Here is a 13,424-nt window from a genome sequence, read left to right as displayed (position 1 = left end):
GAAATCCTATTCTGTTTTGGATGAACAGGGTTTTTAGTCTTGGATCCAAGGTTTTTGAAGCTACGGAAAGCCTTGGTCTGTGTCCCTGCCTTTCTTGTGGTGGACCGCAGAGGAGGATTTGCCCGTGGGGACCCTCAGGAGGGGGGACTTGTCACCCACGATGCCACCCTGGCTTCCTCTGTTTTTACCTGGCAGTGCTTTATCGGTCGGCTCCAGGCCGTGTACCATTTGCATTTCACTAACTTCGCCTTTCCCTTTTGCAGTAGGAATTCAGGACAAAACCCTTCTGTAAAGCAACTGTCTGCTTGCAAACAAGTTTTCTTTATTTTTGTATTTATCTGATTGGGGGTAGAGGATTGTTTTATATAAAAAAACCTTTTATGTGTTGGGGTGGGGGGTGAGAAGACAAATATGCTACTTCTGTATGTTCTGCCCGCGATGCTTATCTACAATGTGAAAAAAAAAAAAAAAAAGGAAAGCAAAGGGCTTTTCTGAGCTGTGACTGTCCCTGTTGGTCCCGCTGCCCCTTTCCTATTAGCATACCCTTCGATAAAACGTCATTTTCTTAAAAAAAAAAAAAAAAAAAATTTTTTTTTTTTTTTTTCTCTTTCTTTTTTTTTTTTTTCAATAAAAGGCAAGAACCGACGTCAAACCTGTTCCGGAGCATCTCTGGGGCGTTTCGCGGTTCAGAGCAAGGGGGGGTGGTTCATGTTAAACCTCTCCCACCCGCGTTTTTCCGTGTCCGTTCCCACCCCCCCCCCCCCGCCATCGGGGGGGCCGGGCCGGGAGCTGCAGGAAGGGGCGGGCGGGGGCGGAGCGGGACGGAACCGGCGCGGCGGAGGCTGGTGGAGCTGTGGGGGGTGCGTGGGGCTGCTGGGGGGGGAACCGGGGAAGGGAGAGGGTGTAGGGGAAAAAGGGGTGCATGGGGGGGAGTGGGAGTATGTAGGGAGTCGGGCTGGGGGGGTGCAGAAAGGGGCCGGGCCTGGGGGGGGTTGGAATGGGTGAGTGTAGGGGAGGTTATGGGGGGGTTGCAGGGACGTGGCGGGGGGGTGCACGGGGAGATCTGGGTGGGAAAGGGGTGTATGGGGGGATTGGGGGTGCGTGGGGAATGGTGGGGTGCGGGGGGAGAGTGGTGGGATGGGGGCTCGGATGCTAAAAGGGATGGGGGATTGGGGGGCCGGGGGGGTGCAGAGCCCTTGGGGACAGCCTTGGGGGGGGGGGGGGGAGTAGGGGACCCCCTCTGGCACAGAGGGACACTGCGGAGGGGGGGGACAGTGGGATGTGACCCCGCCGAGGGGCTCTGCTCTCACCCCCCACCCCCTCCACCCTGCTCAGTCCCAGCAGGGCCACTGGGGGGGCCACCATGTCCCGGGCCATCACCTGCCTCAAGGTGAGTCCTCATCCCTATCCCCCCATCTTGGGGGGCATGAGGGCCACCCCCCTCCCCCCTTTTCTTTTTGGCCATCATTTAACCCTTTACTATCTGACCTTCCCACCAGCGGGGGGATGGCAGGGAGACCCCCCCCACCCCACCTGGATCCCCACTGGTCTTCCCGCGGGAGACGCTGTTCCGGCAGGCGAGCGGGGTCACCTACCGCATCCCGGCTTTGCTCTACGTCCCCCCGGCCGCCACCTTCCTGGCCTTCGCCGAGAAGCGCTCCTCGGCCAGGGACGAGGACGCCAAGTACCTGGTGCTGCGCCGGGGCCGCTGGCACGGCTCCTCGGTCGAGGTAAGAAAACCAAGCTGGGCTGTAGGAACAAGCTGTGACCTCCGTCAAGGCGAGCTCATCCCCGGGAGCGATGCCGAGCGGTTTCGGGGTGCGGTGACGCCGGCGCGTTTGGCGGCTGAGCCCTCTTTTCGTCCTTGCCGACAGTGGGGTCCGGTGGAAGAGTTGTTGGCGTTGGTGCTGCCCGGCCGCCGCACCATGAACCCCTGTCCCCTCTACGATGCGAGGAGCGGCACCGTCTTCCTCTTCTGCATCTGCGTCGAGCGGGGAAAGACGGAGCGGTGCCAAATCTGGAGGGGCTGCAGCGCCGCTCGCCTCTGCTACGCCACCAGCGCCGACGGCGGCCGCCGCTGGACCCCGCTGCGGGACGTGACGGACGAAGCCGTCGGCGCCGACCTGTCCCGTTGGGCCACCTTCGCCGTGGGGCCGGGCCACGGGGTACAGCTGGATTCGGGGCGCCTGGTCGTGCCGGCGTACACCTACTACGTGCATAGGTGCTTGTGTGGGGTCGTGCCGCTGCCTTGCTGCACCCGGCAGCACGCCCTCGTCTTCTACAGCGACGACGGCGGGCGCCGCTGGCGCAAGGGTGCCTTGGTCGACGGCGGGCAGACGGGCGAGTGCCAGGTAGCCGAAATCGGTGGGAGCGATGCCCGCCAGCCCTTGCTCTACTGCAACGCCCGAGCGCCGCGGGGTTGCCGGGCTGTGGCGTTCAGCACCGACTGCGGGCTGCGGTTCGAGCGCTCGGCGCGGTGCGAGGCGCTGGGCGAACCGCCGCGGGGATGCCAGGGCAGCGTGGTGAGCTTCGCCGCGCCGACCGGCAAGGAGGATGTACCGACTTGGTTACTCTACTCCCACCCCACCGACCGGCACCGCCGGCGCGATTTGGGCATCTATCTCAACCCCTCGCCGCTGGACGAAGCGGGTTGGTGGCACCCATGGGTGCTGCACCCAGGGCCGTCCGGTTACTCCGACCTGGCTGTATGCCCCGGCGGTTTTTTTGGCTGCTTGTTCGAGTGCGGCACCACCAGCGCCTGCGAGGAAATCGCCTTCTGCCTCTTCACCCTGGACACCTCTGACCGCGGCGAGCAGAACCTCAAAACTTCCTAAAACAGACCCATTTTAGCAAGGGGGGGGGAGGGAGAAGTGTCACTCCCGACCGCCAGCAGCCGGAGCTGGCACGAACAGAAATGCCAGGACCTCACAGGGGACATTTTGGATGCACCGGAGGCTCGGCATCGCATAGCTTTTATTTGATTAACGCTTGGCTTTTTAATCACCCATCAGACAGATGTTGTTGGCAACCTGGGCGGGGGTGGAGGATCTGCTGCGGGTTGGCTGGGGGGATGCCGGCACGGCACCCGAAATGCCGCTGCGTCACCAAAAATGGGCGTTTTTCACCTGGTAGCAGCAAAAAAGCAGAAGGTACCACTGAGAGCAGCTTGTCCCCTGGGGAAAAAAATACCCCAAAACGGCGGTCTGGTTAAAAATACTGGCTATTCCTGTGTCCTCCCCATGTGGCAGAGAGACAATTCCCCTTTCTTACCATTTTTTAATCCCGTTTTCTTCACTTTGCTGGTTCAGGCTGAGTTTTGCCCCGTATTCCCATGGGAAAAAGCACTCAAATCTCAGGGGGGGTTTTATTCTGCTCCTTAGGGGACAGGTTATGGCATCCCGACAGTGACAGCGACCTCACGTCCACGTGCTGCTGCCAAATAAAATCCTCCCAAAATGGGTGCAATCCAGCCAATATTGGGAAAATCCCAAGGGAGATGACCCCGCCGGGGAAGGATGTGGGATGGCCCCCAACATCGTCACCTCCACCCCGCTGCTACATTTTGGGCACGCAGCACCTGGAAGAGAAGATGACCCCCCCACAAGGTCATGGGATTACCAGTTATTTTTTTTGGGGGGGCGAGGGTGTCAGTCCCGGCATCCCCGTCTTACCGGTAGCGCCGGGGACAACCGAAATGTCCCCTCTGGGTCTCGTGGGCGAAGCAGAAGCGACGGCAGCGGCCGGTGTGCTGGGCGCAAGGTCGGGCGCTGGTGGGGACGGCGTCGCCGGGGGGTTCCTGGGGGACACCGGCGGTGGGGGGCCGGGGACCGGTGGCCAGGAGCAGGGCCAAGAGCAGGGCCAGGCGCGGGAGGGTCATGGTGTGGGGATGCCGTCGTCACCTGGGGTCGTATTTATGGGGTTCGGTACCGGGGAGGTGGGGTTTGGCCGCGGAGGGTGCTGCTGGATGGGGTTTAGCGACGGGCGACGGCTCGGCCTGCCGCGGCGGCTGCCGGCGGGGACCCGGGGGACACAGGGGATGGGGGGGGACCCGTGTGAAGGTGGGCAGGGGGTGGGGGGGGGTGAGGAAAGCACTGGAGTTTGGGGGGGGTGGGGCTTGGCTTCTTGGGGTGAGTGTTGGCGGGGGGAGAATGTGGAGGGGGATGATGCGGTGACGTGGAATATGGCTGAGTGGTGGGGACATGGGACGTGGAGTGATAGGGACACGGGACGCAACTGAGCGACGGAATGTGGGACATGGCTGAGTGATGGGGAGGTGCAACGTGGAGTGATGGGGACATGGGACGTGGCTGACCGATGAGGACATGGGATATGGAATGATGGGGACATGGCTGAGTGATCGGGACACGGGACACAGCTGAGTGATGGGGACCTATGACATGGAGTGAGGGGGACACGGCTGAGTGATGGGATATGGGACATGGAATGATGGGGGTGAAGGACATGGTTGATTGCCCGGGACATGGGACATGGCCGAGCGATGGAACGTGGTACCCAGACCCTGGAGCAGAAGATCTCAGAGCAATGCCCACCCCAAGCCCTGCACCCATCATCACCCCCTCCGTGGTGCGGGACGGGGCTGGCCCTCGGCGCAGGTGCAGCTGCCCTGAGAGAAACGCACACTCCCCGACTTCTCTTGGCCTTTCCTTTGGGAATTCAGCCAATTCTGGCCCATTTTCCCTGGGAGACTCCAGGGAGGCTGGGAGTGCTCAGCTTGGGGGGGGGGGGGGGGAGGTGGTATTTTGGGGTGCCATTGCGGTTCTGTCCCCCAAATGGGACACTTGAGCGTCCGCTCCGACGAGGTTTTCTGCACAGAGGGGTTTTTCCAGGGTGAGAAAGTGTCCCCAGTGTTGGTGGGAACCCAGCGGGATGTCCCCCACCCACCGCGCTCACCCCACTGGGGCAGGACAGGATGGGACAGGGACAAGCAGAATGGGGGCAGGATGGGATGGCAACAGGCAGGATGAGTCCAGGGCAGTTTGGGGACAGACAGACAAGAGGGGGACTGGACAGGATGGTGACAGTGGCCAAAATGGGGACAGACAAGAGGAGGACAGGCAGGATGAGGCTGAGGCCAGGGCAGGATGGGGCCAGGATGGGATGGGATGGGCAGGATGGGATGGGGACAGGCAGGATGGGATGGGGATGGGATGGGGACGGGCAGAATGGGATGGGGACAGGATGGGACGGGATGGGGACGGGCAGAATGGGATGGGGACAGGCAGGATGGGATGGGGACGGGCAGAATGGGATGGGGACAGGCAGGATGGGATGGGGACAGGCAGAATGGGATGGGGACGGGCAGGATGGGATGGGGACAGGCAGAATAGGATGGGGACAGGCAGAATGGGATGGGATCAGGCAGGATGGGATGGGATGGGCAGAATGGGATGGGGACAGGCAGAATGGGATGGGATGGGCAGAATGGGATGGGATCAGGCAGGATGGGATGGAAACGGGCAGGATGGGATGGGACGGGCAGAATGGGATCGGGACAGGCAGGATGGGATGGGGACGGGCAGGATGGGATGGGGACAGGCAGAATGGGATGGGATGGGCAGAATGGGATGGGATCAGGCAGGATGGGATGGAAACGGGCAGGATGGGATGGGACGGGCAGAATGGGATGGGGACAGGCAGAATGGGATGGGACGGGCAGAATGGGATCGGGACAGGCAGGATGGGATGGGGACGGGCAGGATGGGATGGGACGGGCAGAATGGGATGGGGACAGGCAGAATGGGATGGGGACAGGATGGGACGGGATGGGGACGGGCAGAATGGGATGGGGACAGGCAGGATGGGATGGGGACGGGCAGGATGGGATGGGGACAGGCAGGATGGGATGGGACGGGCAGAATGGGATGGGGACGGGCAGGATGGGATGGGGACGGGCAGGATGGGATGGGGACAGGCAGAATAGGATGGGGACAGGCAGGATGGGATGGGATCAGGCAGGATGGGATGGGATGGGCAGAATGGGATGGGGACAGGCAGAATGGGATGGGATGGGCAGAATGGGATGGGATCAGGCAGGATGGGATGGAAACGGGCAGGATGGGATGGGACGGGCAGAATGGGATCGGGACAGGCAGGATGGGATGGGGACGGGCAGGATGGGATGGGGACAGGCAGAATGGGATGGGATGGGCAGAATGGGATGGGATCAGGCAGGATGGGATGGAAACGGGCAGGATGGGATGGGACGGGCAGAATGGGATGGGGACAGGCAGAATGGGATGGGACGGGCAGAATGGGATCGGGACAGGCAGGATGGGATGGGGACGGGCAGGATGGGATGGGACGGGCAGAATGGGATGGGGACAGGCAGAATGGGATGGGGACAGGATGGGACGGGATGGGGACGGGCAGAATGGGATGGGGACAGGCAGGATGGGATGGGGACGGGCAGGATGGGATGGGGACAGGCAGGATGGGATGGGACGGGCAGAATGGGATGGGGACGGGCAGGATGGGATGGGGACAGGCAGAATGGGATGGGATCAGGCAGGATGGGATGGGGACGGGCAGGATGGGATGGGGACAGGCAGGATGGGATGGGGACGGGCAGGATGGGATGGGGACAGGCAGAATGGGATGGGATGGGCAGAATGGGATGGGATCAGGCAGGATGGGATGGAAACGGGCAGGATGGGATGGGACGGGCAGAATGGGATGGGGACAGGCAGAATGGGATGGGACGGGCAGAATGGGATCGGGACAGGCAGGATGGGATGGGGACGGGCAGGATGGGATGGGACGGGCAGAATGGGATGGGATCAGGCAGGATGGGATGGAAACGGGCAGGATGGGATGGGACGGGCAGAATGGGATGGGGACAGGCAGAATGGGATGGGGACGGGCAGGATGGGATGGGGACAGGCAGAATGGGATGGGGACGGGCAGGATGGGATGGGGACAGGCAGAATAGGATGGGGACAGGCAGAATGGGATGGGATCAGGCAGGATGGGATGGGATGGGCAGAATGGGATGGGGACAGGCAGAATGGGATGGGGACGGGCAGAATGGGATGGGGACAGGCAGAATGGGATGGGATGGGCAGAATGGGATGGGATCAGGCAGAATGGGATGGGGACAGGCAGAATGGGATGGGGACAGGCAGAATGGGATGGGATGGGCAGAATGGGATGGGATCAGGCAGGATGGGATGGGGACGGGATGGGGACGGGCAGGCTGGGATGGGGACCAGCAGCACCACCACTCCCCTCCCCCCTTCCCCCAGCCAGCGTGGCGGATCCGGGGCACCCCCCTTACCCCCGCTACCCCCCCACCCCCCCAAGGCGGGGCCTCCCCGCCCCTCCCTCCCTCCCTCCCTCCCTCCCCCCCCGCCCTCCCCCGGCCTCTCCCGGCGGCGGCGGCTGGATGCGGGCGCTGGGGCTGGGGCTGGGGCCGGGGGTGCCGCCGCCGCTGCTGCTGCTGCTGCTGCTGCCGCTGCCCCCCCCCGCCCCGGCCGAGACTTACACGGCCATGCTGAGCGTCCGGGGGGCTCTGGGCTCCGAGGGGCGATTGCTCCGCCGGCTCCGAGCTTACCTGCGGGAGGAGAGCGCCCGCCTCCGCCGCCTCGCCAGGTATGGGACCCCCCCCCCCCCAAACACACACCTGGTCGCGATCACGCGTGGGTGCTCCCACTCCCGTCTGGGGAGCCATATTCCTCCCCGCCCCACTCCTGGCAGGGAGGGGGGGGGGGGGTAACCCAGCTACACCCCCCCCCCCAGCTGCCAATTTTTGGGGGTGGCCCTAAATAGGAGCTTGGGGGATCGTGGTGGGGATGGGGAGCACAGCCCGGACACTGGGCACTCCCCCACCCCCCCCAGTCATGTCCCAGGAGGGGGACATAGTCCCCCCCCCCAAGCCTGGGCTGGGGACCGGGGATGTGGGTCACGGCATCGCCAAGGCACGGGTCACCCCCACGTCCCACCAGGGATGGGGTCCAGCACCCACGATGGGGTTTCCTCACCCTTGGCTTGGCCAAAAAGTGGATGGATGCTGGGGCAAAGCTGCCCCACTATGGGGCGGGGGGCTAGACCCTGGACCCCACCCCAGGGGTGTCACCACCCAGGAGCATCATAGTGTCACCCGGTGGGTGCCTTGCAGGTTTTACGAGAAGGTCCAGGCGCTGCACCAGGACCCCAAGGCCTCGGTGGACAACCCTTTGCTGGCCTTCAGCCTCATCAAGCGTCTTCACTCCGACTGGCCCAACGTCATTTACAGCGATGAAGCCACCGAGAACACCCAGGGTACGGGGAGGGGGGGGGGGGTGCTTGGCTGCGTGTCCCCTCTGTCACCTGGGGAGAGCCAGGAGGTGACGGGGAGTGGATGGAGGACCAGAGGAACGGATGGAGGAGCAGGAGAATGGGTGGTGGAGCAAGGGAATGGGTGAAGGAGCAGGGGAATGGATGGAAGAGCAGGGTGGAGGAGCAGCATGTGGAGTCCCGAGGGATGGAGAAGGGCTGATAAGGGTGACTGCACCCCAAAAGCTCATTACTCTCCCTCCGTGCGCCCCATTACCCACGCTCAGCACTCCATGCCGGCTTCAAGGAGGTGGAGCAGGAGCTGCCTGGAGCCGAGGACCTGGACGGGGCAGCCCGGGCACTGATGCGGCTGCAGGACGTCTACGCGCTCAGCGTCAAGGGCATGGCCAACGGCGTCTTCCAGCCAGCTGGCACCAGCCGACCGCCCCTCTACAGCCCTGGCCGGCGCGTCTCCCTCTCCGCCGATGACTGTTTCCACGTGGGCAAGGTGAGGGCAAACCCCCGTCAGCTCGCCGCAAAGCTTTTCCAGCCTGGGTTGTGGCTTCCATAGGGATAGACTTTGGGTTTTCTTCCCGCGTGGATGCGGAGGGGCCTCTCTGACTCAGCCCGCAGGCATCCTCCTGTCTGCCATCGCCTCTCGGCTCTCGCCCAAATAACGAGCCTTCTCCCTGCCTTGTGGCTCAGGAAAGGGAAGAGGCGAGCTGGTGGCTTGGGGGAGACCTCCCACCCCAGCATCCCAGTTGGGTACAGGGTTGGTCCCCTCCCAGGGGGAAAAGTGGGTCCGTAAATCCCTGGGAGGGGATTTGGATACTTTGATAGAGGTTTTTGTTCAGGGCAGAGTCTTCTGAGCGTCAGTGCAGAGCTGAGATGGAGTGTTAGAGTGGGATGGGATGGCTTGAGGTGGAGATGGGGATGGGGATGGATGGGGATGCGACAGGAAAGGAAGGGATGGGGCAGGATGGAGATGGCATGGGTGGGAATGGGGATGGGGATGGGAATGGGAAGGGGACAAGGATGGGTGGGAATTGCAATGGGATGGGATGACATAGGATAGAATGGGATGTGATAGGATGAGACAGGGTAGGGACAGGATGGGAGGGGGTAGGTGTGGGATTGGGATGAAGATGGTGATGGGGATAGGATGGGGTGAGAAAGGAATGGGATGGGTCAGGATGGGATGAGGATGGGGGTGAGGATGGGACGGTACAGGAGAGCATGGTATGGGGTGGGATGGGACAGGGTGAGGATGGGATGCAGGCCAGGCTGGCCCAGCCGGTGGGTCTGGGCGGTGCGCTGCCTCGCAGGTGGCCTACGACACGGGCGACTACTACCACTCCATCGCGTGGCTGGAGGAGGCCGTCAGCCTCTTCCGCCTCTCCTACGGCAGCTGGAATCCCGAGGACCGGAGCAGCCTGGAGGATGCTCTGGACCATCTCGCCTTCTCCTACTTTATGGTAAGGCCGTGAGTCCCATCCCCATCACCCCGGTGCCCGGTGGAGCCGAACCGTGGGCACGGGGATGCTCACGGGTTCTCTGCTCCCCCCACCCAGGCAGGAAACATCTCCCATGCCTTGAGCCTCTCCAAGGAGTTTCTCCACTACGGTATGCGGGGCAACCTTGGAGGTGGGGAGAGGTTTTGGAGTGACCCCCATCACCTCTTCATGGCACCAGCCTCCTTCATCCCGTTTCTTGCCCCCCCACGTGGGGTGATTCTCCAGGGACTGATGACGGGGGAAGGGGGATGATGGGGACACGGCGTTTTCGGGTGACAGCACCTCTCCGGCAGACCCCAGTAACCGAAGGGTGGTGAGGAACGTGGCCAAGTACCAGAAGCTGCTGGAGACAGGGATGGCGGCAAGCGCCGGACCCCTGCGGCGACCCAATGGCACCCGCCTGCAGAGCCGCGATGCCTACGAGGAGCTGTGCCAGCGCCCGGGGGGGCAGGTGGGGCTGGCAGGGGGGGTGCCACGGTCTCCCACCTCACCACTGTCCCCCTCCTCATACCCTCCTCGGTCGTCTCTCTCCCCAGCCGTCCCTGGAGCCGCTTCCGCACCTTAGCTGCTCCTACGAGACCAATGGCAGCCCCTACCTCCTACTCCAGCCTGCCAAGAAGGAGGTGGTCCGGATCCGCCCCTATGTGGCATTGTACCATGATTTCATCAGCGATGCCGAAGCTGAGACCATCAAGGGGCTGGCGGGACCCTGGGTGAGCCATCCCCAGGGTTGTCCATCTCCTGGAGGAGGATGCCCCAAGAGCTGGTGGGCCAGGGTGGACCACCCTGAGCATGCAGAGATAGGAGGGGTTTTAAGCCAGGGCTTAGCCAAAGACTTCTGCAGTGAGACACTGGGCGGGGAGATGAGCCCAGCTTAGCACCGAGGCCCCCCCAAAAAAGACTGGGGAGAAACCAGGTCCATGCATGCACCTGAACCCCTTCCCAGCCAGGCTTGACGTGGTGACACCCAGCTGCTTTGGATCCAACTGCTATCACTGCTCCCATCACCCCAGTGGGACACGCTGGGGTGGGGATGTTTGGCCACCAGCTGGTATAAACCACCCCCTCCCAGTTTTGACCCCGATTGGGGTCCCTGCTTGGTGTGGGGGTCCCCATCTGCAGCAACATTCCCCCCCCCCGCCATGTGTCCTCCAGCTGCAGAGGTCCGTGGTCGCCTCTGGAGAGAAGCAGCAGAAAGCCGAGTACCGGATAAGCAAGAGGTAGTAGCCACCCCCTCCCTTGTCCTCCAGCCAGCAGGACCACCGTGGCCCCATTGCCACCACCAAGGTGGCGGTGAAGCCATGCTGGGAAAGCCTGGGTCCTCCACACCCAGCAGTGCCATGAGGGTTAAGCCCAGCCCTGTGTGAATTTTTTGGGGGGCTGAAGGTGGGGTGTTCCCGCAGCGCCTGGTTGAAGGACACGGCCGACCCGGTGGTGAGGGTATTGGAGCAGCGCATCGCTGCTGTCACCGGCCTGGATCTGCGGCCACCCTACGCCGAGTACCTGCAGGTGGTCAACTACGGCTTGGGAGGTCACTACGAGCCACACTTCGACCACGCCACGGTCAGGGAGCTGCTTGAGTGGTCCGTTGGGTGGTTCCTGTTGGGATGGTCCTTGGGGTGATCCTGGGATGGTTCCTGGGGTGGTCTCTCACACAGTCACCAGGGTGGTCCCTGGGATGTTCTTGGAAATGGGCCTTGGGGTGGTCTTTGGGCCTTGGGGTGGTCTTTGGGGTGCTCTCTGGGCTGGTCCCTCTGATGGTCCTGGAGTGGAGCCTGGGGTGGTCCCCGCGATGCTCCTGGGATGGTTGCCTGGGGGGGGGAGGTCCCTGGGGGTGTCCCCATGGTGATCCCTGGGATGGTGCCTGGGATGTTCCTGGGAAGGGAGGGAGAGAAAAAAAGGGAGAGGGAGAGATTTCCCTGGGGGCAGCTCAGCCACCAGCTCTGTTAGGTTGAGGTACCTCCAGGCCAAGCCGTGTCAGCATGGGACTGACTGTCCCCACCTCCTTGCTCTTGGGGCAGTCCAGGAAGAGCCCCCTTTACAGAATGAAGTCGGGCAACAGGATCGCCACAGTCATGATCTACGTGAGTTCTCCCCCCCATTTCCGAGCCTAGAGAGATGGCACTTGCATGGTCCTCAGTAGGGTTCAGAGTGAACAAGGTTTGGGATGGGTGAGGGCAGCCCTAAACCAAACCGTGGTGGGGTGTTAAATGACAACATCTGCAGAGCATTTAAGAGCCTGTGCCATGTTGTAGAGAGGGAAGTGCTGTGGGGGACAAAGGGAGGTTCTGTGCCTCAGTTTCCCCATGGAAAGCAGCCATATCACAGGGGAGAGGGGAGGTAGAGCTATGGCTCAGATTTTTGCTCCTTTTCCAGCTGAGCGCGGTGGAGGCTGGCGGCTCCACTGCCTTCATCTACGCCAACTTCAGCGTGCCCGTGGTTAAGGTGAGGGAGACCTGCATGAGCCCCCCAGGAGCAGGAAAGGGGGGGGGGGATGCTGCTCTTTTGTGCCTCATCTCTCGCAGGGAGTTGTGGCCGAGCTTGTCCAGATGCCAAACCCCAACCCTGGGGCTCCCCGATCTGTTTTGGGATGCCTGCCAAACCCCCACCCTGGGGCTCCCATCTGTGTTTTGGGATGCCCAAATCCAATCTCAGGGATCCCAGCCCTGTTTTGGGATGCCAAAACCCCAACTCCAGGGGTCCCAGCTCCATTTTGGGGTGCCAAACCACAATTCTGGGGCTCCTGGCTTTGTTTTAGAGCACCAAACCCCAACCCCAGCATTCCCAGCTCTGTTGTAGGGGTTCCAAGCCCCAACCCTTGGGCTCCTGCCTGTTTTGGGGTGCTAAACCCCAACCCCAGGGCTCCCAGCTCCATTTTGGGGTGCCAAACCCCAATTCTGGGGCTCCTGGCTCTGTTTTAGGGGTGCCAAGCCCCAATTTTGGAGCTCCCAGCTCTGTTTTAGGGTTGCCAAACCCCAGAGTTTCTACCCCCTCTCTGCTCCACAGAATGCAGCTCTCTTCTGGTGGAACCTGCGGAGGAACGGGGACGGTGATGGGGACACCCTGCACGCCGGCTGCCCCGTCCTGGCTGGGGACAAGTGGGGTGAGAGACGGTGCCTGGTGTCACCCTGGGGTGACATGGGGTTGGAGAGGCAGCTCTGCCAGCAGGGAGGCGAGAGGGGCTGGGAACCCAGAAAAATTCTGGGTAATAGGGAAAAATATGTCACCAATACTGGAGCGGAGCTGGAAAGGAGTGCAGGGGGATGGAGGCAGACAGGGGTCCTTGTCCTTGTCCCTTCCAGTGGCGAATAAGTGGATCCACGAGCATGGGCAGGAGTTTCGGCGGCCGTGCAGCACTGACCCGCAAGACTGAGCTGCTGTGGGCTTAAGGACGTAGCACCCGTGGGTGGCAAAGCCACCCCCACGCAGCGTGTCCCTAAGGCTTCCAGCCAGAGGAGGGAGGGACGGGGTTGGCAGCGGCGCGGGGTGCTATCAGGGGTGGTGGCACTTGCTCAGCCATGGCTGAATCTGGTGAAAATAAAGTCAAAAGACATTAAACTGGAGTCGGGGGGAAATACCTCAGTGTGGTACCTGATAGGATGATGTGGGGGTGTGTATGCGTCCGTGTCCTCCCACATT

General features: G+C 62.3%; 2 protein-coding genes and 1 long non-coding RNA gene across 3 annotated transcripts; 2 read left to right on the top strand and 1 right to left on the bottom strand.

The window, feature by feature from the left end:
• Positions 1-825: 825 nt before the first annotated feature.
• NEU3 (neuraminidase 3) lies at positions 826-3,315 on the top strand. Its single transcript, XM_049823371.1, has 4 exons — positions 826-860; positions 1,336-1,390; positions 1,500-1,730; positions 1,875-3,315. Exons 2-4 carry the CDS (start codon positions 1,364-1,366, stop codon positions 2,832-2,834), a joined length of 1,218 nt encoding a protein of 405 aa, XP_049679328.1. The 5' UTR covers positions 826-860; positions 1,336-1,363; the 3' UTR covers positions 2,835-3,315.
• LOC126048408 (uncharacterized) lies at positions 3,063-7,596 on the bottom strand. The gene is made up of 4 exons (XR_007508855.1): positions 7,502-7,596; positions 3,672-3,899; positions 3,271-3,577; positions 3,063-3,173 (listed from the first exon to the last, which is right to left on the bottom strand). It is a non-coding gene; the product is annotated as an uncharacterized LOC126048408 (long non-coding RNA).
• Positions 7,377-13,346, top strand: P4HA3 (prolyl 4-hydroxylase subunit alpha 3). The gene is made up of 13 exons (XM_049823369.1): positions 7,377-7,608; positions 8,135-8,277; positions 8,559-8,779; positions 9,597-9,746; positions 9,843-9,894; positions 10,079-10,236; positions 10,322-10,498; positions 10,941-11,005; positions 11,189-11,348; positions 11,807-11,869; positions 12,162-12,230; positions 12,792-12,888; positions 13,088-13,346. The coding sequence occupies exons 1-13, from the start codon at positions 7,403-7,405 to the stop codon at positions 13,156-13,158; spliced, it is 1,632 nt and encodes a 543-aa protein (XP_049679326.1). The 5' UTR covers positions 7,377-7,402; the 3' UTR covers positions 13,159-13,346.
• The last annotated feature ends 78 nt before the right edge of the window (positions 13,347-13,424 follow it).

Source organism: Accipiter gentilis, chromosome 19 (assembly GCF_929443795.1).
Source record: "Accipiter gentilis chromosome 19, bAccGen1.1, whole genome shotgun sequence".
Classification (NCBI taxonomy): domain Eukaryota; kingdom Metazoa; phylum Chordata; class Aves; order Accipitriformes; family Accipitridae; genus Astur; species Astur gentilis.
Note: the sequence above shows the minus strand (reverse complement) of the source record. Positions and strands in the feature narration are given on the sequence as shown.

Excerpts from the sequence above, each read along its gene's own strand:
- NEU3 (XM_049823371.1), top strand. The coding sequence starts at position 1,364 with ATGTCCCGGGCCATCACCTGCCTCAAG. Across the intron at positions 1,391-1,499 it reads GGGCCATCACCTGCCTCAAG|CGGGGGGATGGCAGGGAGAC; the intron begins GTGAGTCCTCAT and ends CCTTCCCACCAG. Across the intron at positions 1,731-1,874 it reads GGCACGGCTCCTCGGTCGAG|TGGGGTCCGGTGGAAGAGTT; the intron begins GTAAGAAAACCA and ends CCTTGCCGACAG.
- P4HA3 (XM_049823369.1), top strand. The coding sequence starts at position 7,403 with ATGCGGGCGCTGGGGCTGGGGCTGGGGCCGGGGGTGCCGCCGCCGCTG. Across the intron at positions 9,747-9,842 it reads TCGCCTTCTCCTACTTTATG|GCAGGAAACATCTCCCATGC; the intron begins GTAAGGCCGTGA and ends CCCCCCACCCAG. Across the intron at positions 12,889-13,087 it reads CCTGGCTGGGGACAAGTGGG|TGGCGAATAAGTGGATCCAC; the intron begins GTGAGAGACGGT and ends TGTCCCTTCCAG.